This window comes from Lactuca saligna, chromosome 9 (assembly GCF_052625555.1).
Source record: "Lactuca saligna cultivar CGN05327 chromosome 9, ASM5262555v1, whole genome shotgun sequence".
NCBI lineage: Eukaryota > Viridiplantae > Streptophyta > Magnoliopsida > Asterales > Asteraceae > Lactuca > Lactuca saligna.
Window position 1 is genome coordinate 35,849,210 of NC_136425.1, and position 23,347 is coordinate 35,872,556.

Below are 23,347 nucleotides of genomic sequence, written 5' to 3' on the forward strand. Positions count from 1 at the left end.
TTTTTATTCTGTACCATTTGTTTTAGTTGATGAATTTCGTCCATATTTGGATTCTTATGGTTGAAAAAGTCCTATTTGGGAGCTTGAAAGAGTTTACTATGCATTGTTATCTGACAAAACTTCAAGATTGCTACATGAAAAGGATCCTTAGAAAGAGAACAAAGGCAGAAAACAATTTAGACTCGACACAATACGTGTTTATATTCACAAATAATTAATGCTTGATAACGATCATTTAATACAACGGAAATATACGACTATTTGACCATAAAAGGTGAAGTGAGACTTCTCACCTCAAAGAACAATGAACTACGAAGGATGTTATAGCAAATCTGGAGGTGGGTGAGGGTGAGTTAATATAGTCAAATATTTGGATTAACCATCTTTTGATTCGAGTTTCTGTCAAGAACAAAAGAGTAGACTTTCATTCTTTGAAATCCAAAAGTTTGACCTTTAGCCTTCTTACATAAAACTTATATATAATCTTGATGTTTACTCATTTCTTTCAATTCCCGCATCAAACCCTTTGGTTTCAATAACATGAAAGCATTTGCTTTCAATATCTATCTCCAAATCATGATATATTTCTGTTTCTAAACTTGTCTTCTTCTTTTTTCTTTTCGTGAAAAAACAGTCGGCTTAAGTCATTGACATTCATCTGATTGTGGTCTTCAATGCCTGATCAAGACGACAAAGATCCGAACATGGAAACCAAAAGTTTGACTTCTTCGGATAGTCAAAGAGAGAATGTACCTTACATTCACAAGATGGGTGTTCCTCCAAAACAAAATGTGTTGAAGGAATTCAAATCCACGCTGAAAGAAACATTCTTTTCAGATGATCCTCTTCGACCCTTCAAGCATCAAACAAGATCCAAAAAGTTTGTACTTGGTCTACAAGCTTTGTTCCCAATTCTTGATTGGGGAAGAAGTTATAATATCAAGAAGTTTAGAGGCGATCTTATCTCTGGACTCACTATCGCCAGTCTTTGCATTCCCCAGGTATATCATTATTAGTCAATACACTATATATATTATTGTATACAATAATACAATATATAATTCTATATAATCTATACAATAATATAGTTTGTATAGATTATAGGGTCAGGTTCAACATAGACAAAATCATATAGCATTTGAAAGTAATTATATTTATTTTTGAACATTTGTATAACTAAAATACATAAAATGTTCATAAATAAACATGTATGTTCAATTATGAACATTGGTTACTTTTATATGGTTTTATGGTTCTGTATATCTATATATATATATATATATATATATATATATATATATATATATATATATATATATATATATATATATATATATATATATATATTGTTTTGTTCTAAACTCACCGTAAATTATACAGTGTGTTTATCTATATATTCTTTATATTATCGTATAGGTTCTAGTTAGATATACATGTTATATATCACATGTTCAAGATTTGTCAAGAAATACAAAATAGTTATATATGTAACCATTTAATTTCTTGTGTACAAATCCATCACAGGATATCGGGTATTCAAAGCTTGCAAATTTAAGTCCACAATATGGATTATGTAAGCATTTTCTCTTACAACGATTAGTGACGGATTATTCCGTCGCTAATAGTTGTTTTTCCTATTTTCTAGTTTAATTATTGTTTATATCTGACATTTTTTTTACTTTTGCATATGTAGACTCAAGCTTCGTCCCACCATTAATCTATGCATTTATGGGAAGCTCACGAGATATAGCGATAGGGCCTGTAGCTGTGGTGTCACTATTAATGGGAACTCTTCTTCGACAAGAATTTGACCCTGAAAATCAACCAAATGAATATCTTCGGCTTGTATTTACAGCTACTTTTTTTGCTGGGATTACTCAAGCTACTCTTGGAGTTCTTAGGTAATTTATAATAACTATAAAAAGTCTTTAATTATTTTATTTGATCTTTTTTTCTTTTTTTAATTAACAACGAATTTATGGTTATGATGATGATGATCAGACTAGGGTTTCTGATAGATTTTCTATCGCATGCTGCTGTTGTTGGTTTCATGGGTGGAGCTGCTATCACCATTGCACTTCAACAACTCAAGGGCTTTCTTGGAATTCCTAGTAAACATTTTACGAAAGAAACTGATATTATTTCAGTAATGAAATCGGTTTTTGGATCCATTCATCATTCCGTGAGTTTTTTTTTTCTTAATTATATATCATGAAACTAATTATATTAAGTTATTAACAATTATTGGTCGTTATATATTGTGTAGTGGAACTGGCAGACAATAGTGATTGCATCGAGTTTCTTAGCTTTTCTACTCCTCACCAAGTACATTGTAAGACATTAAAGTTTATTAGAATTATAAATTATAAAATAGATAATAAAATGAAGAATTAAAGATCAGTATCCTAATTTTTTTGTAATTTACTAAACAGGGAAAGAAGAACAAGAAACTCTTTTGGGTGCCCGCGATTGCACCTTTGATCTCCGTTATTTTATCGACTTTTTTCGTGTACATCACCCATGCAAACAAGGAAGGTGTCGCAATAGTAAGAACTTGATTTTGACTTTCTCAATGTCAAATTGCTTGATTTCAACTCAATAACTGAATTAGGCCATTGGCAAAAATATGTTAGCTGATTGTAATTTAACATTTGATTAAGAACACAAAAATATCTTATAAATAACTTATAAGGGGGTGTTTGGAATTACTTTTTAAGTTCAAATTCTTTTTTTTAAAATGACTTTTTGACTAGTAATTTTTTCCAAAATGAAATTTTTAAAATGTGTTTGCATTTGTTTTTAAGGTAAAAACCAAATTTTCAGTTACAACCATCTCAAAAATTACAAAAAGACACCATTTGTTACTTTTGAAAACCCAACTTTCCTCCTACATAAAAAATTATTTTAAAAGATTTTTTTCATTAACAAACATTTTTTGACTTTTTTGAAAAATTAAAAGTCTAAAAGTTGTTTTAAAACCAATCCCAAACACCCCCTAAGCTAGCTTTTTGATAAAATAGCTTATAATTAATTAAAAATTAGCTTTTTAGCTAAAAATTAATTTCAGGGTTTTTTTAACTAAAAACTAATTTTTCGGATGTAATGTCAAAGAAGGCTTTAATATGTTTTGCTTTTTGGGACGATAATTAACTTTATACTATAAAAGGAAATAAAAGATTTGTATATAAAGAAAGATTTGTTGTTGAAAGTGTAAAAAGTAGATATAAATAAACAATAATAAATTTGAAAAATACAAGTTTGACTCAAAAAGTCAAATTAACCGAATTTGTTTTGGCAGGTGGGACATATTGATAAACGAATCAACCCGCCGTCGCTTGACAAAATCTATTTCTCCGGCGAAAATCTACTCAAAGGGTTTAAAATCGGCATTGTCGCCGGAATGATAGCGTTAACGGTGAACTCCTACCCCACATTTTTTTGAAGAATCATATCGTGTTTGATTGATTTATCGAAGATTGTTGTTTATGTTTGATCTAATTACAGGAAGCAGTTGCAATCGGAAGAACATTTGCTTCAATGAAAGATTACCAAGTAGATGGAAACAAAGAAATGGTAGCACTCGGAACTATGAACATCATCGGCTCAATGACGTCATGCTACGTCGCAACCGGTTCGTTTTCCCGATCAGCTGTAAATTACATGGCCGGATGTCAAACGGCGGTTTCCAACATTGTGATGTCGATTGTGGTTCTCCTCACTGTGAAATTCCTAACCCCTCTTTTCGAGTATACACCAAATGCGATTCTATCTTCGATTATTATTTCTGCTGTCATTGGGCTAATCGATTACGATGCTGCGATTCTGATTTGGAAAATCGATAAACTTGATTTCGTCGCGTGTATGGGAGCGTTTCTTGGCGTCGTTTTCAAATCTGTCGAGATTGGGCTTTTGATTGCTGTATGAATCAAATCATCCTCATCTTTGAAATTTAAACTCTTCCAGGGTTTTATCATCCCGACCATTGATAATTCTCGTTTTGTTGAATTATCAGGTCATAATATCTTTCGCTAAGATTCTTCTTCAAGTTACACGCCCACGAACTGCTATCCTTGGAAAGATTCCGATGACGAGCGTTTACAGAAACATCGGACAATATCCGGAGGCGATTAAAGTTCCCGGTGTTCTGATAGTTAGGGTTGACTCTGCTATTTACTTCTCCAACTCCAACTACACGAAAGAAAGGTAATGCATTTTCGCAAAGTTCCATTAATTTGATGAATTTTGAAACATTAGGGCTATAAATCGAGTACTTTATTGCAGGATATTGAGATGGCTAATTGAGGAAGAAGATAATCTAAAAGCAAATTACGAACCAAGGATTCAATTTCTCATAGTTGAAATGTCACGTAAGAAGCTTGATTACCTGTAATTAGGTTTACGTTTTGCTCTATTCGATTCATCTTCTTCATATCTCCTTCGCCTAATTTCAGCTGTTACCGATATCGACACCAGTGGAATCCGTGCCTTTGAAGAACTATATAGGAGTTTGCAAAAGAGAGATGTTCAGGTAACTAATTTCTTATCCGATTAAATAATGTTTAAAAAACATAAAAGGAAAAATAAATTATATTAAGAAAAAATAAATTAAAACAAATTTGAAAAGAGTTAAGAATTATGTTATTTCATTATTTCTATATTAAATATAAAAAAATATATACATAGTTAACTAAATTAAATTGGTTGTTTGTTTACCACATCTGTCGAACAAGATATGCACTAGTGTTACGAAAGAAAACTGTTTGTTTTTAAAAAACTGAAGTTTAAAAAACTAATTTTCTTTTTAACAAATAGTTTTTTCATAATTCTAATTTTATAACATGAAAATACAACAGCTTGTTCTTGCAAACCCTGGTCAACTTGTGCTAGACAAGCTATATGCTGCGGGTTTTCCTGAGCTGATAGGCGAAAACAAGATTTTTCTCACCGTTGGAGATGCTGTTCACACGTGTGCACCAAAGATTGCTCATGACGTGTAAACTTATTGGCAAAATATGAACACTAACGAAGAAGTATAAAAATGTATACAACTTAAAAGGTCACTAGTTCAAATTGTTCTAGATGAATAAAGGTATCACAACAAGTACATACTTAAGGGATCATTGGGATGTATGCATTTGGAGTATTGATATTAAAAAGAAAATGGGGTATAAAAGTACCTGTATACTCCTAGTATATAGACGAAGAGTCTATTTATAGTAACTAATTTTAGTTCATGCTCCCTTAGTTCATTTGCTTTGTTGAATTCATAGATGTAATGATTTTTGTTTGAATGCAAAGGAAAGACTACAATAATATATTGGAATGTATGTATGATTTTGAATTATAAGTTTCTACGAGTTTTCATTAAGAGAATATTAGTAATTTTCTTACCGAAATTTTAGTAGATCGAAACTTCTTTGTCTAGTTTAAGCAAAATGGATAAAAACTTTAATGTTTGTATATTACACACTTGTTTGATGAACCTTTCACATACATATACTCTTCAATCTCGATCCGTGTAATTGTGAGTTTTTTTTTTTTTTTTCATTATTTTTTCTTGTTCAAATAAACATGTATGATTGAAACTAAAAAAATGGTCAGGTTTAGATCGTGAAAATACTAGTACATGGTTAATATAAAATATCTTATTCGATTAAAAATGTTGAATTTTACGATAGTGTTTGGTATGTAATAATTAAAGAGGTAATGAAATATAATATGTTAATACATGAGGAGTAGTTGTAAGTCCATTACTATTGTTAATAGAGAAAAATATAGCTTGAGTACATGAAGTCCATTACAGTTGTTATTAGATAAAATGGTAGTTTAAATAGCTATAAATTCATTATTATTGTTATTAAAGAAAATGGTAGTTAGTGTAACCGTAAATTCATTGTCGAGTTTCTTGATGGATTGAGTAGTCGTAAAGCAAGTCTAGTCGTTGTACAGTTATAACATTATAGTTGAGAATTGTTAATTGATAAATATATCTAGAGTAGTAGTACACCTAGCAATTGGTGCATCTATATGATTATACAATGTATATATATATATATATATATATATATATATATATATATATATATATATATATATATATATATATATATATATATATATATATATATATATATATATATTGAGTTGTGTGAAAGGCATATGGATTATGGAGATTTTAATTGAGTTTGTGTTTGTATTTCCTTATTGTGATCATTTTGATAATTACTTGTACTACATTGTTAATAAAAATATACACTAGTACGATTTATAAAAGTCGGATGTTACATAAATCAATCAAAAATAGAATGATTTATGGTGACATTAAATATTGTTATTATTTTGAAGATACTAAAGAAAATTTGTTGAATGACATAATTTGTTACAAATAATATATATTTTTTGTTATTGGATTTTGTAATAGATTTTGTAATATGTGCTTTGAGAGCATATATAAGAAGCATTAATGTCAATGAAAAAAAAAAGTACAAAAATAGCTCTATTTGATGCTTATAATCGTTTTTCCGTCTTCATTTACCTTGAAAACTCAGTTTAAACAAGAGATTCTACTCCTGTTTTATTCGTTCCAACGTGGATAACTATGTGTATACATACAAATGGTGATCTTAAAAGTATATACCATTTAAGCATACATATACATACAGGTGCTTATTTATATTTGCGATTTGATAAAACAAGATCAAAGTGAAAAATGTGTTTAGACATCCTCAAGCATATACTGCTACGAAAAGAGAAGGCAAAAATGAAGAAACGAATGAAAGAGAAGGTGAAATACGAGAAAGAAAAAGGAAAGAAAAGAGAAGAACTACACAGAAAGAAGAAGAAACAAATGAAATCAGAGATCAAACAGAAGCAAAACAAAGCAAAAGCAGAAAAGAAGAAACAAAAGAAGAACAAAAACAAATGCTTCAACTTATGAATTCTTCATCCATTTATTTGTATAAATAATAAGAGTAGACAATTAACAATACATGTATGTGATAGTATTATACAAATTATGCAGAAAAATAAACCTCATACAATTCAAACTATTTTTAATTACCCTATCACCTTATCAATACATGCATTATATACACCGTTCGAAAGGCTTTTCAGTTCGCTGGAAATGTCAAACCACCGGTCAACGGGTGGAATATTCCGATGAGTTTGTCTACATTTCCTACTCGATGACTCGCCGGAGTTCTTCAATTAACTTACTTTTAGTCGCCGGATCCACCTTCATTTTAACAAAAACAACACATCAAAACACAATCATCATTTTCTAAATATCAAGTCTTCAAAATTTGTAAGAAAACAACAATTTACTTACCTCTTTCAAAAGTTTAGCAATTCCTAGTGGCAAAGCTTCAAGATCCAACTGTGAACTACTAATTTTCAACAACTGATTCGAGACCTTTTCTCTTCTTAACTCGGCTAATTTCTCATCATAATTCTCGGGATTATCTTTCCATGTGAAAAAAACATCATCATCACCCCAAAACTCATCCGATTTCATCTCCAAAAACCACTTCTTAATCATCTCATGACCGGATTTATACGAAAGCGTGTCTCCGGCCGCCTCCCTCGCGGTGGTGATCAGAGCAGCCTCCGCGAGCCGCCGCCGGAGTCTTTTATAGAAGAAAAACCTCGAAACGTTCCAATCAACAACATTCTTCACAACACCTTTCGCAGCCATGCGAAACGAAGTATCATGAAGCTCCGCAAATTTTGTCGCGATTTGCGTGTAAATCGGCAAAAGCTGTTTCTCACGCGCCTTTATCTGCTCCACGATCGAATTATCATATTTCAATTCTTGTAACTTTAATTTAAGCTCTCGGATCCGCGGGTCGACCCGGCCCATACATTCCAACAACTCACGGTTTCTAAATTTGATTTCAATCATACCTTCGGGTTCTAGAACATTCCCTTTTGCGGTTGTTTCCGCATACATTTCTATATAGTCGGAATTAATCCGGCTGTCAACAACCACCCAAGCACCACCACGAAGCTCACCGGTTTTCGGTATGTACACAAAAACCGGTTGTTTATAAGTTCTTAAATTCTCAACAATCGTGGACCCCGCTTGCAAAATCCCTTCAAAAAGATCCCGTTGACCCGCCGAAAATCCCCGCCAATTCGCCATGATAAAAAGCGGAAGCTCTTCGCGGTTAAAATCCATCAAAGCTTGCGCGGTTTTACTCGCGGAATCCGGGAACCACACCTGCCCGGCTTGCGGGACTACCCGTTCATGCGAATCAAGCTGCCCGGGATCCGCGGGTATAATTTGCATAACCGTCTGTGTCTCAACCGCCACAATCCCGACCGGGATCCCACCGAGTTTCGCCCGCCCGGTTACAACCGTCCGGGCCCACCCTTCCAAAGTCTCCACGAAACTATTTTTGTCAAAAATACCCCCGGCCCAGTTCCCATTCCCGTCCACCGTCCCGCAAATAGCTGCCCGAGGGTCGCACGAGTTTTCCGGCAGATACTCGACGGGCCGTTCAGGCGGGTCGGTCGGGGCTAAAACGGGAAGCGGGCCCCCGACGTAAGCGGGAACAAAGCTTAACCAATTTAAGATTGCTGACACTCCTTTTAAATCGTCTGAAACAGTTAAGTGAACAACTCCATTTGTGGCCATGATTTTTGGACCTCCTAATTGCATTTGTGAGCTGTAAACTTCACGCCCCAAAAGTTTGTTTAAAGCGGAAAATCCCGTTAAAATAATTGGTTGATCAAGGCGTTGTATGCAACGCATCCCAAGGCGGGCCAAATATGCCCCAATACCCACAGTTCGACCCGTTACATATGTTAACGTGAAAGTTTCCTTATATGCCCTGGAATACGCGCCCGCAATCGCTCCACTTCCGCTCAAATTCTCTACCCCTAATCCGTCTTCTTTTCCCACAATTGTATCGATCACCCATCGAGATTCACCATTGGTGAGATTAACTTCATGAGCGATTACAGATGATTTGATCTGGGTGTAATCTTCGGGTGTTAGGTAAAGATATTGGAACCCTGAATCAGGGTTTGACTCGTCTGACCAACCGATTTTGAAACAAGATCTGACCTCTTCAGCTGCCCCGATGCGGGCCCCGGAGTTGGCTGCCAGATAGATGAGGGGTAGTTTTTTGGCGCACGCGAGATCGGTAACAGCTTCGAAAAACGCGTCCTCTATAGGCCCAAAAGATCCGTTTTTGAATGTGACATCATTTGCAACCACCAAAATTGCCCTTCCTTTAGGGAACTCGGGTGTACAAAGCTCCATGATCCATGCCACCATGCCTACATTGTTTTGGCCTGGCTCACGTTCTATGGAAACAAGAGGTGTGCCCCACGAGCCTTTCGGATCAGAAAACGCGAGCTCTGTCACATTTACGAGTTTGCCCTTGGGCCTGGTGTCAGTAGAAAGTCTCAATGACCAAATTTCCTCAAGAGCTGCTTCAAATGCCTGCAAATGAAAAGATTTACATCTCTTTAAACCCTAAGTGCTTTGTTACTTTCAATTTAATGGAACACTAGGGTGAACTTAAATCAGGGGGTGTAATAATGGGAAAGGGTAAAATGGTAATTTTGTACCAGTGCAAAGTCGTAGCAGTATGTAGTGTTGCTTTTCCTGGCTAAAAGACGTTTCTGATCGAGTAATTTCAAAGGCTGAAAAGGTGTGTTGAGAGGGACACCATGTAAAGGGCCAGATGTAGAGGTTGCATGATACACCACCTTGTGTTTATCATCCTCAAGTTCCCGATAAACCTGAATAAAAGTATTGACTTTGTAAAAAACTGTTTTTGACTATTGTTGAAATGTCTAAAATACCCTTGTAACGACTTACATGTACAATACACGTATGACCAGTGACATTCGTAACCACAACCCTCCATTCACCATTAGCTTGACCAGAAGATGCCATGCAAAGTTTGACCTCCCATTCAAAAACACCTAATCGGTGCATCTTTACACCTACAAGTGTGTGTATTTCACGTGCTAATTTCACCAAAAGTGACTCCACCGCCCCTTCTTCTGTCCCGGGGTCCACATCTACTCTCCTGCTGTAAGGGACAAGATCATCAATTTGTTGTTCTTTTAGTATATAAAGATACATGTGAGCATGGTCAGATTTGACTGTGGCATTATGAACATGAAGCTCCAACTCTTCCATGGCTGTGACTAGAGATCTCAAGATGCTTCTTGAAGTATAAGACAAAGTCCACTGAGATTGTGGGCCCGCAATGTCAGAACCTTGGTATCCTGAAAACCATTCCTTTGTTGGTTGTCTTACAAGTGTCCTAAGAAACATTCTTTGAATTGGAAGTGGTTTTGCTTCAACTGTATACATGTGCCATTGTCGATCACGCGATGGTGTGTACTTTATGTTCTCATACCCCTTAAGTTTGTCCTGAACCCAAAAAAAAAATAATAATAATAATAATTCATTTCGCATGGGCAAAACGGTAAATAATTGTTACATCGAAAAGGTCAAAGCTTTATTGTTTAGTTTGTTGAAAGAAAAAGAAGAGAATGAAGGGTGTTATGAATACAAAGTTACAAACCAGTTCAAGATAAATTGATAAAGGAGGCTCCAAGTGTCGCAATAATGGCTCTTCAATATAATAAAGATTCTCTTCTGACCAATGAAACGAGTGTCTCATTGGTCCTCTTCCTTCATCTCTTTGAATAATACAACTTATAACTCCATACCCTGCGTTTTTTAGACTCGAGCTAACTTCTTTATCTTTGAGAATTTTTGCTAACTTGTTGACTCGCTCTTGAGCCTGATCCTCATCGCCACTAAAAAAATTTCATTCAAGGGTATTTTAGTCATTTCATAACCGAATATTTAACTGAAATATGCCGTATAGTACCTGTCTTGAAGTGAACTCATCTGGTTGCTAATTCCAGCCAATGCAATGTGCATCATGTTACCATGGTTGTTAGGATCAGATAAACCGTTTTGACTTGTGCCTTGAGATTTATTTGTTGTTTCTTTAAGAGCTGCTTTTATCACATCGGGTAAAACAAGAAGGGATTTGATGATAACCATAGCTCCCCATTTCTTCTCCACCAAGGGCTTTTCGGTCATTTCATAGTCAGACACATTGACCTCCTCGATATGCCCTTCCATGAATTGCCACGAAGCAATAAGACCGGATTTGTGCCACTGCATTCTAACACTCCCCTTGGCAAGATACGGCTAAAGATAGACACATAAGTCAGTATAATATCAAAAATTACAGATTTGCCCCTTGTCCACAAGATTCATTTGAAGGGTACCTGATACAATCTTCGAACATAGGTCTCAACAACGCGTCTTTGAAGGGTGTGATCACTATGGTCAAAAAGACCAACAAGGGCATCTTCAACTGCAAGTGGAGCACTCACGATATCCTCCATTCTTTCATTAATGGCACTTTTCCTCTTAGGGGTATCCATATTTTCACCTTCTTCTGTAAACATCTCTAATTCAGAAAGACTTCTAGCAATGCTTGAACGAAGTTCACTTAATTTAGTCTGTTCCAAAAGTTGACTTGCCTTCAATGCTAACTGAAAAATAATAAGATCAAGAACTACAAATTAGTTAATAAGAGTTTCAAGAAATGTTTATGAGTGTGTATGTTAAATGACGGATTTGACCTCGGAATAATTTGTGTGGTTGAGTGTAGAAAAGCGTATCAGTTTATCCCTATATGCAGCTGGATTAGGGTACACTAAATTCTCCATTAGTCTTAGTATCAACTTGTTTTTACTCTTAACACCCTGTATGGAAATAAATTAATGGTTATATAAATTAAAAATTACAAAACTTTATTAGAAGAAAACATCAAATACCTGATGGGAAAGCACAATGTCAACAACCCTCAAACGATCTTTCTTGTATTGAAGTCGAAGGCGTTCGATGACATCAGCCTGAAGAGTAAAGTTTTTTTTTTTTTTAAATATCTATATGAAAAAATGTAGAAAGTATAAAAATAAAAATAAAAACTCACCTGAATGTTGTCATTGAATAACTCTTCAACTAATAAATACTCTTCAAAAAGAGCATGAACAATCCCACGTGCATGACTCTCTCTTCCACCTTCATATGACTTCACAAGACTCATTAATGGCTCAATCAGCCTTTCTTGACCTCCTTTTTCCTTCTCTGAGCAAGATCCAAGGTGACTCTGAAAAAACAAATAACAAAAGTTAATCATATAACTAAATTAAAATCTTTAAATATGAAAAAGATAGAACTATATTAATCATAAACTAACCTCTAGAATGCCACGTAAAACTTTAGCAGGAAAATCGATAGTTTGTTGTGTGGAAATTCCTTCATACTCCTTCAACTTTGATTCCAACTGTGTTTAAACATATTTATACAATTAGAAATAGTCTTCTGAAGTTAAAAAATTGAAAGAAAATTACTATTTACCTTGTTTTTAAGATCTTTATGGAGTCGATTTGCTAAAACTGCAAAACATTCTTGCCATTGAAGGAAAGGAAGCTCGGGACTATCTAAACAATGGAGCAGATTCTTCATAACCTAAAATCAAAGAATAAACCTGTTAACAAAATAAGTCGAATAACAAAAAATTAAAGAAAAGTAAAACAAAATAAATCTTGAATTTACTTCATCAATGTTGTGATCATATCCTGCAAGAATCATTCTTGCAGCACTTAAAGTAGCTGCACATTTTTGATGAACTTTATCTGAAATTGCAGTTGGAGGTCCAAGAACAGGAAAGCTTCCATGAAAAGGCTCTGCTTTTCTTACAGCTGATGGATCATCAAGATCAAGATTTGCTATAAGTTCACCAGCCTACAAAATCAAGAAAAAGAAAAAAAAAAATTACTTTTTGTTTACTCAAGATTTGTTCATAACATTTAATATTTTCATTTGTGTGGGTCCCACTGACCTGCATGGCTTGACCTTCAGACATCTTGAATTGAATAACACCAGAAGCTGGAGAGAGAAGTGGCATACACATCTTCATAACTTCCACCTCAGCATATGGTGAGTCAGCATCCACGTGGCTTCCATCTGAGACTAAGTATCTTAAAAGCTTGCATGGTGTTTCCGCCATTAGTTTGGAAGGATCATGATCATTCTAGAAACAATTAATACAAATTTAGTAAAATAAATTATTCAAAAAAAAAAAAAAGTAATTGGCACCTGAAGCAAGCAAGTTCTTCCATCTATCAAAAGACGAGTTCCTGCTGCTTCTTCTTCTGCATATATAATATGACTATTTCCATCCAACTACAACATTCAATCATAAATTATGAGAAATGTACTTTGTTTATTGGAAATGACGAGAGTACCCTTATAATAATACCTGCATTAATAAACCACCATCACGTAGAGTATGTATCTCTGCTTCAATCTCAGATTGATTCATTCTTAATCTATAACCACCTGGTCCTCTTTTTACCATATCAATCTAAGAAAAAACAATGCATGAATAATAATAATTAATTAATAATAAAGAAAAAGATCAAACAAATCAAGAAAACAATATGTGTTTATGTTGTTTGTTACTTTACTTACAGTGTATCTACTACCCTCAATATTCAAAGAAACTTGGGAGTTGACCAATGATATATGCTGCAATCAAATAAACAAACTCACAATTATGGATTGATTCAAAACATTCTAACAAAATATCTTTCACAATTCTAAAATTCTAAAATTCACATATGCATTGTAATTTTATACCTTTGGAGGGATTTGCCCCTTTTCAAGATAACCAACATAGTCTGACACCATGGCTGCACTTCTAGCAGCCGCTTTCTGAGGTCAACAAAAGTCAATTGTAAAGTCAATGGTAAAGTCAAAGATGAAAATTTTTAAAAAAAAGGGTAATAACTAATAAGAATATAAGGTTACTGAACTCACATAAAGAGCTCCTCCAACTACTGAAAGATACCAAGGAGGTCTTTCTGCTCTAACTCTCATGGCAATTCGGCTATCTAACCAACCTGTATGTATTTTGTTTTCTCTATAATCTGGAGCCTACATTATAAAATTTTATATATGTAATTGAATTAAAGTGATTGATTATATTAAATGGATTCGAAAAAGATTGGATCTTGAAATCACAAAAATGCTTACATGTAATAGATCGATTGTATAATCAACATTAGTTCGGATTTCACCACGAATTTGAATTTCTTTCAACCCAAGAACCATATTTGCAATAGCCAATGTTCTAGACTCTCCAAATGCAAAAACATGACCTAAGACACATACAAAAAACATTAAAAAAGATCAAACATTTGTAAAAAAAGAAAACAAACAAACAAGATTCTTAGTTCTTACCAAATTGAGAATCTGAGAATTCATGAATGCCACCTCCCGATTTGACAGAAAAGTATGCCCAAACATTTGGCTTACTTTTAAAACTTAGCTCCTAAAAGTTATAATTCAAATCAATAAGGTAAGATTGTTTATTTATGTGTAGGAAAAAGATTTTTTTTTTTTTCTTTTGCAAACCTGAACTTTCCCACTAGTGGGCTTGAATCCATCATCTGGATCTTCACTTGTTACACGAACAGCAACACAATGACCCTTTGGTTTAGTTGACTCTGCTTTGTCAAAGTCAAAGGGAGTTGCATGAACATATGTTTGCCTCCATGCATCATACCCTCCACTATTATCCTTCCCATAAAATCGCCTTATTTCTATAACAATACAAAAACACATCAACATAAAATCATTTCAAAAGAAATTTTCAAAGTTTGATATAAATATAATATAATACCTGGAATTTGCCAAAGAGGAATTCCCATTCCAACTGCAACTTGTGCTGCAGGAAGATTAATTTCTGCAATCCACTCAGTAACAGGATGCTCAACCTAAACAAATGTAGAAATTCCCCAAAAGGGTATATGTGTATATCATTAAATCTTTGATTTAAACATAAATTCAGTAGTTAAAAGCTAAAATCTTTCACCTGTAAACGTGGATTGAGCTCCAAAAAGTAATAGTCTCCAGTTTCCATACTATACAAATACTCTACAGTTGCAGCTCCAACATAATTCACTGATTTAGCTAATCTTCTTGCAGCTTGCTCCAGCTTCTTTATTGTCTCATTTGGAGCTATAGTTATTGGTCCCTCTTCGATAATCTTTATAAGAAAATATAAAAAGTTTAATAAAAGACAAATCATTCTAGTGTATAAGTTTCATTATCATATAAATACCTTTTGATGTCGCCTTTGAACACTGCAATCACGACTATGTAAAGCTGCTACATTTCCATGTTGATCACAAAGTAGTTGAACTTCCAGATGTCGACTCTATTGTTTTTTTTAAAAAAAAATATTATTAGGATAGATTTAGAGTTTAAAAAACTACATAAAGATAGTAAATTAAAACGTTTTTTCTCACCTGAGAAGCAACTTTCATTATAAATATAGGAGAACCAGGGACTTCACCCTGAACTTGTTTGAAAAGCGCCTTCACTTCTTCATCATTATGCACCTAAAGTGTTGGAAGTCAAAAACTAATCCGTTGACTTTTAAAAAAGTCAAAAGTGGGAATGATTTATAAAAAAAAATGTAAAATTGCACACCTTTCTTATGCCTTTACCACCTCCACCCCATGATGCCTTGATCATTGCAGGATACCCAACAACTTGGCAACTAGCAATTGCTTCTTCTGTTGTATATACACAAGCTTTTCTATATACATCATCTGGAATTGTCACTAAACAGCTATCACCAGGAATTTTCACCTAAAAGATTTCATTTTTAAACAATTAGAATCATAAAGATTATTGTAAACCTAAAAAAGACTACTCAACAATAGCCAAATCCCAAAAGAAAAATAGAGGTTTTGACTACAGAAAAAGAAACAGATACAAGCAATAAAGCTGACAATAAATAGTAAATCTTGTACTATACAAAAAACACAAACAGTGAAAGCAGATACTGGCGATAAAGCAGAAAGCAGATACTGGCAATACAAGCTTACATGAGAACCACTCCAAGGAAGTGTAGGCACATCAGCCGCCTGTGCAATTAAAGAAGAACCGATTTTATCACCTAAAGCCGCCATTGATGAAGCAGGTGGGCCCAGAAATATGATTCCCTTTGCCTCTAAAGCATCCGGAAGCTCAGGGATTTCAGATGCATGGCCCCACCCAGGCCAAACAGCATCAACATGTGTTATTTCAGCAGTCTGAAAATCATCAATTCACCATTTTTTAAATTGTTATTCATCACCAAATGTTATATAAAAAAAGACTAAATACCTCTACAATGAGTTGCACATTGGCATAATTATTGTTATTTGTGCCACCTGGGACTTCAACAAATTGATCTGCAATTCGAATGTGTTCTGCATTTATTCTCATGTCTTCTGGTGTAGCCATGGCGACTAATAGAATTGCTTTTTCTGAACCAAATGTTTCATAACTCCATGTTCTTACACTTCTTATGAACTTCACAGCTGCCATTCCATTGTTTGCAATTAAAATACTGTGAATTGGGTTCTTTCCATTGAGTGCGTTACAGAATTCATCAATGGCAGATCTTGTTGCAGGTGATCTTAGTGAAATCGCCAAGTTTTTGTAGCCATTTCCGTTATTGAAACTTCCATTTACTGTTAATCTTTGAGCTTCTGACATGTTGCCACCTCAGCATACACACTGGAAATTAGAGGGATTAAGTTTAGAACAAGATTAGTTTGACTTTTCAGGTCAAACGAAACAACACCTTTTCAAGGTTAATACAGTAGTTGACTTGACAGTGACTATCAAGACTCGTGAAAAAATTTCAATTTTGGAGCGAAAATTCATAACCCTGTCAAAGTATGTATGAAGTATAAGAAAATGGATGTTAATTTGAATTTGGAAATTACTAATTTTGATGTTGGATTATTTTCAGGAAAGAACATAGGAAGCTCCGATCATTGATCCAATCTAGAAGTGTGATCCACGGGATCAGAAAGTCAAAGTGAAAATATTAAAATTATCAATTTTGTGTGTAAACCCTAGTTCAAGTTGAATTTTCTATGATAATACGTAAGTTGATAAAATAGAGTCGAATCAAATCCAGGTGATCAGTGCAAAAGCACATTAAAAAACTGTAACCCAGCTGAATTCATCAAAGATCCTCCAAGAAATTAAATTCCCAGATACAAAAACATTAATTCAGGTTAATTAAGCAGCATACGAAAGCGAAATCACATAGATGAAGTTTTAAGAGGATGAAATGACTTACACCCGGTAAAAAAATAAAACCTTACACACTGTTTTCTCAAACGAGTTCTCAACTACTTAAATCAACAAAATTCGGAAACCCCATTTCAAAAATCAGAATAATTCGAACAAACAAAAACCCAAATTCTAAAAACTTGGCAGCATTTCGGGTGGAAGAGTAGAACGACTAACCGTAAAGAAGTGTAAGAAGAGTCCAGTCCTTTTATGCAATAAGAGGCATAAAGATTTTGCCTTTTAAGCTGCTTTAAACAGCTAAAAGAATTGACAAGAAGAAGAGATCAAAACAGATAGAGCAGAGTTTGGAATGGCGGAAATCTGGGAGAGATGCGAGTAGTTGTAGGGGAATGCAGAATGGGGGGTGGAATTAAGTGTGGTTTGGTTGGGGGTTTGGTTTGTTTGGTTGGTTTTTGGTGAGGCGCCTTAAAGAAACATAAATGGGGCATACGCAAAGGGGTCCAACACCGCGAGGTTATGCATGGCACGTGCCGTCCACCCCCCACCACCCCCTCCCATCCACATCTTCGGAAACGTATATGTTTTTTATTTGAAAACTTGTGATTAAAACTTTGAAAGATGATTGTACTTTTTAATATATATATATATATTATTTACTTATTATTTGATTTATAGGTCAATTTGAAGATGAGCATATAAAAATGATTTTTCATGTGGTATGCATTTTGAACTTTCCCGAAGAAGGATAATGATTTAATTAAGGTCTAATAAAAAACTATGTTCAAGTGTTGGGTGTCATTAGACAATATGTTTTTTTTAAGTATTTAATTTTCTTAATACTTAACTTTTAATTATTTTGATAAATGTTTATCGAATTCGATGTATGCTGCTCTAATTTGTCATTTCAAGAATCGCATTCTTGAGCATCTACAAGTTTGTGTAATGCATGTAAAGTATCTACAAGTTGATAAAATAGAGTGATAAATGATTTTTTTATTTAGTAAATTCAAAAAATACCACTCATATATCTTCCATTATGTGAATATTCGTGAACTTGGTTGCTAAAGAAGGCTAACTTAACAATTACAAAGCAACATTCACAATATACTTTTGATATTCTATTAGGATGAGACAGGGAGATAAATATAAATCATACATTCATAAATGTATAGTCGTATAGTGATTGTTTAAAATAGATGACCGCGTGCAATATATGAACATGTATAAACCATAATTATTATATGAATATATGAATAAATATGATGCAACCGTTTGATATGAGCAATCGTTTGATATGGGCATGATAATAATTGGTTAATTAAATTAATTATTATTTAAATTAAATTTATATAATTCAGGAAACTTAATCATTATCTTTAAAATCCATTACTTCATGTCATCATCCTTATTAATCTCTACACCATTACGAATCAACCGGCCATATCTTTCTTCACCACTAACCTATCACCATCATCACCAATACACGACGCCACCAATCTTCGTATTATTTACTCCAAACCTATATCACAATCGTTGCCTCCTCCTAGTTGTCGGAGCACTCATCGAAAGGAAATCATGACAACACATACATAGCTTGTGGAGATTGATTCTGTATTTTCATTCTCACTTGGAAGTTGGGCCTACAGCTCAATTCTTAGTGTTGAGTATAAACTAAAATGACACTTTTTCATAATTGAGTTTTTTGCATATTCTTTTCAGAATGCATGGTACTTTAGAACTCATATCAAGAATATCTTATTTGTTTATCAAAAATTATTTGGAATTAATTTTGAGATTAATTGGACTAATTAAAGATACAAGGACTAAAGATGTAATTGTCCAAAAGTTGAACAAGAGAAGGATTCTAGATCCTTCCTAGGGTGGCCGAATTTTGGCTTGCCATTAGGGTTTCTAGAATACTACATGTGAACAATTAGGAAAGTAGATAAATACCAGATTTGAAATAATATTATTTTATTTTAAATTAGGTTTTTTAGGGTTTTCCTATCAGATATAAATAGGACTCTCTGAGTGCCTCATTTTCGTCCAACCTCTCACACACAATAAGAGCCAAAATTTTGCTCCCCTCTCCTCTCTCCTCAAGTCTTCTAATTGTTATGGTTTGGGTACAAACCATTAGTGGCACTAAGCTTTTGGTGCTTACTTTCTAAGGCTTTTGAAGAAGGATTTTATTTAGTTATTTATTATAATAATCAAAAGGTATGTAACTCTAAACCTATATAAATTTTGATTATTATAGTCTGCATTTACGGTTCTTGATTTTCATATTTTATTGCTATTAATTAGAGAAAACATAGATCATTTATAGGTTGTATGTGCGCTTAAGAATTAAGTTTTTCCGCTTCACGTGTTTTGTTATAACATATAAAACCCATCACTTATAACTCTACTTTGTTAAACTGGAAACATATATAATTGACATAAACTAATGAAATTGATAGATTTTAAATAACAAGATTGAAGGAAAGATGGCTTGAGAAAACATAAAGCTCTATTGAATGAGGATAATATATATGCAATTTCGGAATATGTCAATTTGTATAAGCCAAAATTCTAATGTGATGGTCTTAATATTGTTCATTTGGTGTTCTAAAGTTATATAATAATGTCTTGTACATCTATGTATATTATAAATTATGAATATTGTTTATGAGATATACCAAAAATATTATAAAAAGAATACTATGAAGAGTGTTTTTTTTGTAATTATGTGCTTCTATAGTTAATCAATTACTCTATTAGATATAAGTAAATTATCACATACTTTTGAAATGCATAAAAGATTTGGGTGACCTAGCAAATATTTGGTACATAGAAAATGGTCTAATATAATTAATTAATTTATATGTCTCAAAATAACTATCATAAAATATTTGGTTTTAAAATATTATAATTTTTGTGTGCTTGAAATAACTTTAGTAACAATAAGTTTTATTTGTGTCATATAATTTTATTATTTCATTTATATATATTAGAACTTTAGTTTCCTTTTATTTATTTAAACCGTGGAGATCTACGTAGATACATAACTCAACTTCATGAAACAATGATTTCTCAATGAATATGCTCTAATAATAGTTCTACAGTAAATATATAAGATGTAATTAACAAAATACTAATATCATGTAACTTTAAAATATATGTCTCCAAAATAAATAAATAAATAAAATATATGTCTCCAAACTATCTTTAAAAAAATATGTATCGCTAAAAGTATTGCAACACCTACATTTTTAAATCACATTATTTACTGTGGTTGCAACAATACAATCATTGTAAAATATGATTTAACAAAAACCTTTTAAATTATGATAGTTAAAACACTTTGATGTTACATAATCAATAACATCAACCATAGTAAAAAAAAAAAAAAAAAAGGATTATACTAACACATCTAGATCCAACATAGTCCTTCTTGTTGGACATATGTGTCCAATGTCATAACTAATTGGTGTAACTTTAAGAATAATGTCAAAGTCCTTTTTAGGTTGCCTTTAAAAGTAATAATAGCTAGAAATGATTTTAGGAGATTAAGGAGAATGTTTATTAATTTATTATATAATTAATAAATTAACTGATAACTAGTGAAATTAATTAGAATAATCTGGAATTAATTTAGGATCAATTGGAATTAATCTGGAGGTACATGGACTAAATGTTAATTATTCAGTAATTGAACAATGGGAACATTCTAGAAGTCCTATATGGTGGACGGTTTTGGGTGGGTTCTAAAATCCTTTCAGAAGCTATACAAGTAACAGATAAGGCAGTTATTTGAATTTGGATTAAATCCTAATATTTAATTGATTCAAATCAGGGTTATCTTGTTACCTCCTGAACTATATAAAGGGGCCTAGGGGAACTGGAATTTTCATCCAACCCTAACTCCTGGAAGGCTAAAGAATTCGATCCCCCTCTCCCTCTTGGCTTTTGAGTGTAAAACATTAGAGGAACTCTACTTTGGGTACTAGTCTTTCAATAATCAATAAGAGATCAAGGAATCAAGCATCAAGAAAGACAAATCGATTTTATCTAGGGTATGTATTTGAATCCCTCTCCTATAGCTTGATAAGTTAGTTTTAAAAGTGCATTGACATAATAGTAAAACTTAGAACCATATGGTGCATGCACACTTAAAATCTAATCAAGTCAAACAACACCATAACCACAAGATTTCGACCATCCATGGACTGTATACCCTAAATCCCAAAATAAAATCACATAACTATACGTTGCACCTCCTGTAACTACCATCATATGTCTAGATCCGAGGGAAAAATCACTTCATTACTCTGTCAGGAAGCTTAAGCGTGGTATCATTTTTCACCAGTAGCACCAATCCCACTCCCTACTTCTGCTAGTAGAGTCACACGGTCGTCCGGACCTAAATCTTCCCAAAACTATGATTGCATTCACACTATAATTATAGAAGACTCATCATGAGTAAAAGTCAATTAATAATCACAAAATTCCCTTATATCATACAAATATCAATACCCAAGAAGGTGATGTTCTATACTCCCACAAGCCTCACTAATTAATCGTCTAACCATTTATTAAACTAACCTTACTGAACAATTAGTAATATATAACCATAATATTCAAAATATTTTAATCACCAAAGTTCCCACTTTTTAAAATCAGAAAAACTTGGAACTCAAAGATTCACATTTACAAAAACATTTACCCAAAAGAGACTTACTTAATAACGGCTATCATCATACATAAAGTATTATAACTTGTTATATACCTGGAAAATCCACAAGTACTCACCTAGTTGGTTAGTGAAAACTAACTATTATCATGGTCTTAAGCTCTACGCTACTTCACCATCTGTCACCTTGTTAACACCTATTTACATAATATACCAAGTTCCTCAAAACTTGTTTCGACTAATTGGTAGCTTAATTAATATATTCACCAAAGTGATCATTCACCGGACAACTAACAAATATTGGTAACTATTTGTCACTAAACCAATCAATCTTCCAAGTATGATTGCTAAACGGTTTAACCTTGTATGCTTCGTCACTAGAATTACGACTAGCCAAGAATCCATCTCTTATATTACATGTCACGTTGTTGCTACACTTATACACAATTGAACACCATACTTCGCATCGCGTCTGAACAAACTTGCGTTACAACCTGGTTGACTTTCTTTGACCAAATCTTGACTTTGACTTTACGTGGGTCGCATTCAAAACACTGGCGCACCGTGTTTTACCCTTTTAAGGGAATTCTAACTTTAAGAAACTTCTTCTTTCTCATCACAACAACCAACTTTTACCAAGTTATACATGTTATGAAAACAGGTGTTACAACTATTTACTTGGTTGACTTTTCGTTATAAAAAAGATCTATGTAAACTTCATCATTTTTTTATAAATTAGTTAAATGTTGTATGCTGAGCATAAATACAAATTTATGGTAACAACATCGACATATATATAAAGAATTGTGTATATTATGTGGCTGTAGGAATCAATATGGATCATTGGATGAAAAAAATGAAAGATTATGATCTTAGGGTATGTTATTAATATGGAATAACATGTACTATATGATTACATTGATATCCTTGTAAAATTATAAGAGTCAAATCACATAAAATTTATTTATGCATGACAATATCTACGAGAATACTTAGTCAAACCCATTAATTTATATAATTTATCAAACTAAATAAAATAAAACAATTAATATTCAAATTAATAAATTTTGATTTAAGGTCAAATGTTTTGATTTATTTCTTTAAGAAATTAGGAATTGACATGAAACATATTTTATTCTTTAATAATCATAAATTACATTAACGAGAATTGACATGAAAATGGAATTTTATATTTTGAGAATAAGGAAAACCAAAAAAATAATCTTTGATCTAAAATACATCAAAATAATTACACTATTTGAATTAACATTTATTAAAATAATTAAAATCTTAGAAGAATAATATTCTTAAATATTAATTATAGACTTAATGTGATAAAAAAACATTTTCAATTGTTAGACTGTGACCTATAAGATACTTTATAATACACAGACATTTTGTTGTGAGAAATATCATTATCTCTCGGTGTATTATGAAAAAACATAATGCATTATTCTTGGCATGCCAAATAAATATCAAATTTAACATATCGTTCAAGTTAAATATTCTTTAGTTTA

General features: G+C 32.9%; 2 protein-coding genes and 1 long non-coding RNA gene across 5 annotated transcripts; 1 reads left to right on the forward strand and 2 right to left on the reverse strand.

The window, feature by feature from the left end:
• Window positions 1-226: 226 nt before the first annotated feature.
• On the forward strand, window positions 227-5,315 carry SULTR1;3 (sulfate transporter 1;3). 3 transcript variants are annotated; one of them, XM_078973218.1, is made up of 13 exons: window positions 227-348; window positions 635-1,001; window positions 1,525-1,573; window positions 1,694-1,901; window positions 2,002-2,182; window positions 2,267-2,332; window positions 2,433-2,546; window positions 3,299-3,415; window positions 3,505-3,918; window positions 4,013-4,203; window positions 4,282-4,367; window positions 4,452-4,528; window positions 4,854-5,315. In XM_078973218.1, the coding sequence occupies exons 2-13, from the start codon at window positions 675-677 to the stop codon at window positions 4,995-4,997; spliced, it is 1,974 nt and encodes a 657-aa protein (XP_078829344.1). In that variant the 5' UTR covers window positions 227-348; window positions 635-674; the 3' UTR covers window positions 4,998-5,315. The 3 variants fall into 3 exon arrangements, with proteins under 3 accessions (XP_078829344.1, XP_078829346.1, XP_078829345.1); XM_078973220.1 differs by having other exon boundaries at window positions 229-338; XM_078973219.1 differs by lacking the exon at window positions 227-348 and having other exon boundaries at window positions 404-1,001.
• Window positions 3,223-4,502, reverse strand: LOC145014779 (uncharacterized). Its single transcript, XR_013665613.1, has 2 exons — window positions 4,385-4,502; window positions 3,223-4,188 (listed from the first exon to the last, which is right to left on the reverse strand). It is a non-coding gene; the product is annotated as an uncharacterized LOC145014779 (long non-coding RNA).
• Window positions 5,316-6,922: 1,607 nt separating the features above from the next.
• LOC145014315 (acetyl-CoA carboxylase 1-like) lies at window positions 6,923-17,600 on the reverse strand. Its single transcript, XM_078972696.1, has 30 exons — window positions 17,372-17,600; window positions 16,232-16,627; window positions 15,952-16,158; window positions 15,551-15,712; window positions 15,367-15,459; window positions 15,180-15,275; window positions 14,931-15,104; window positions 14,739-14,832; window positions 14,471-14,658; window positions 14,297-14,387; window positions 14,090-14,214; window positions 13,874-13,990; window positions 13,694-13,768; window positions 13,526-13,582; window positions 13,314-13,418; window positions 13,151-13,237; window positions 12,894-13,085; window positions 12,608-12,796; window positions 12,410-12,520; window positions 12,249-12,335; window positions 11,982-12,158; window positions 11,824-11,901; window positions 11,629-11,751; window positions 11,269-11,538; window positions 10,860-11,188; window positions 10,548-10,785; window positions 9,830-10,393; window positions 9,577-9,750; window positions 7,328-9,448; window positions 6,923-7,234 (listed from the first exon to the last, which is right to left on the reverse strand). The coding sequence occupies exons 2-30, from the start codon at window positions 16,604-16,606 to the stop codon at window positions 7,178-7,180; spliced, it is 6,756 nt and encodes a 2,251-aa protein (XP_078828822.1). The 5' UTR covers window positions 16,607-16,627; window positions 17,372-17,600; the 3' UTR covers window positions 6,923-7,177.
• Window positions 17,601-23,347: the final 5,747 nt, after the last annotated feature.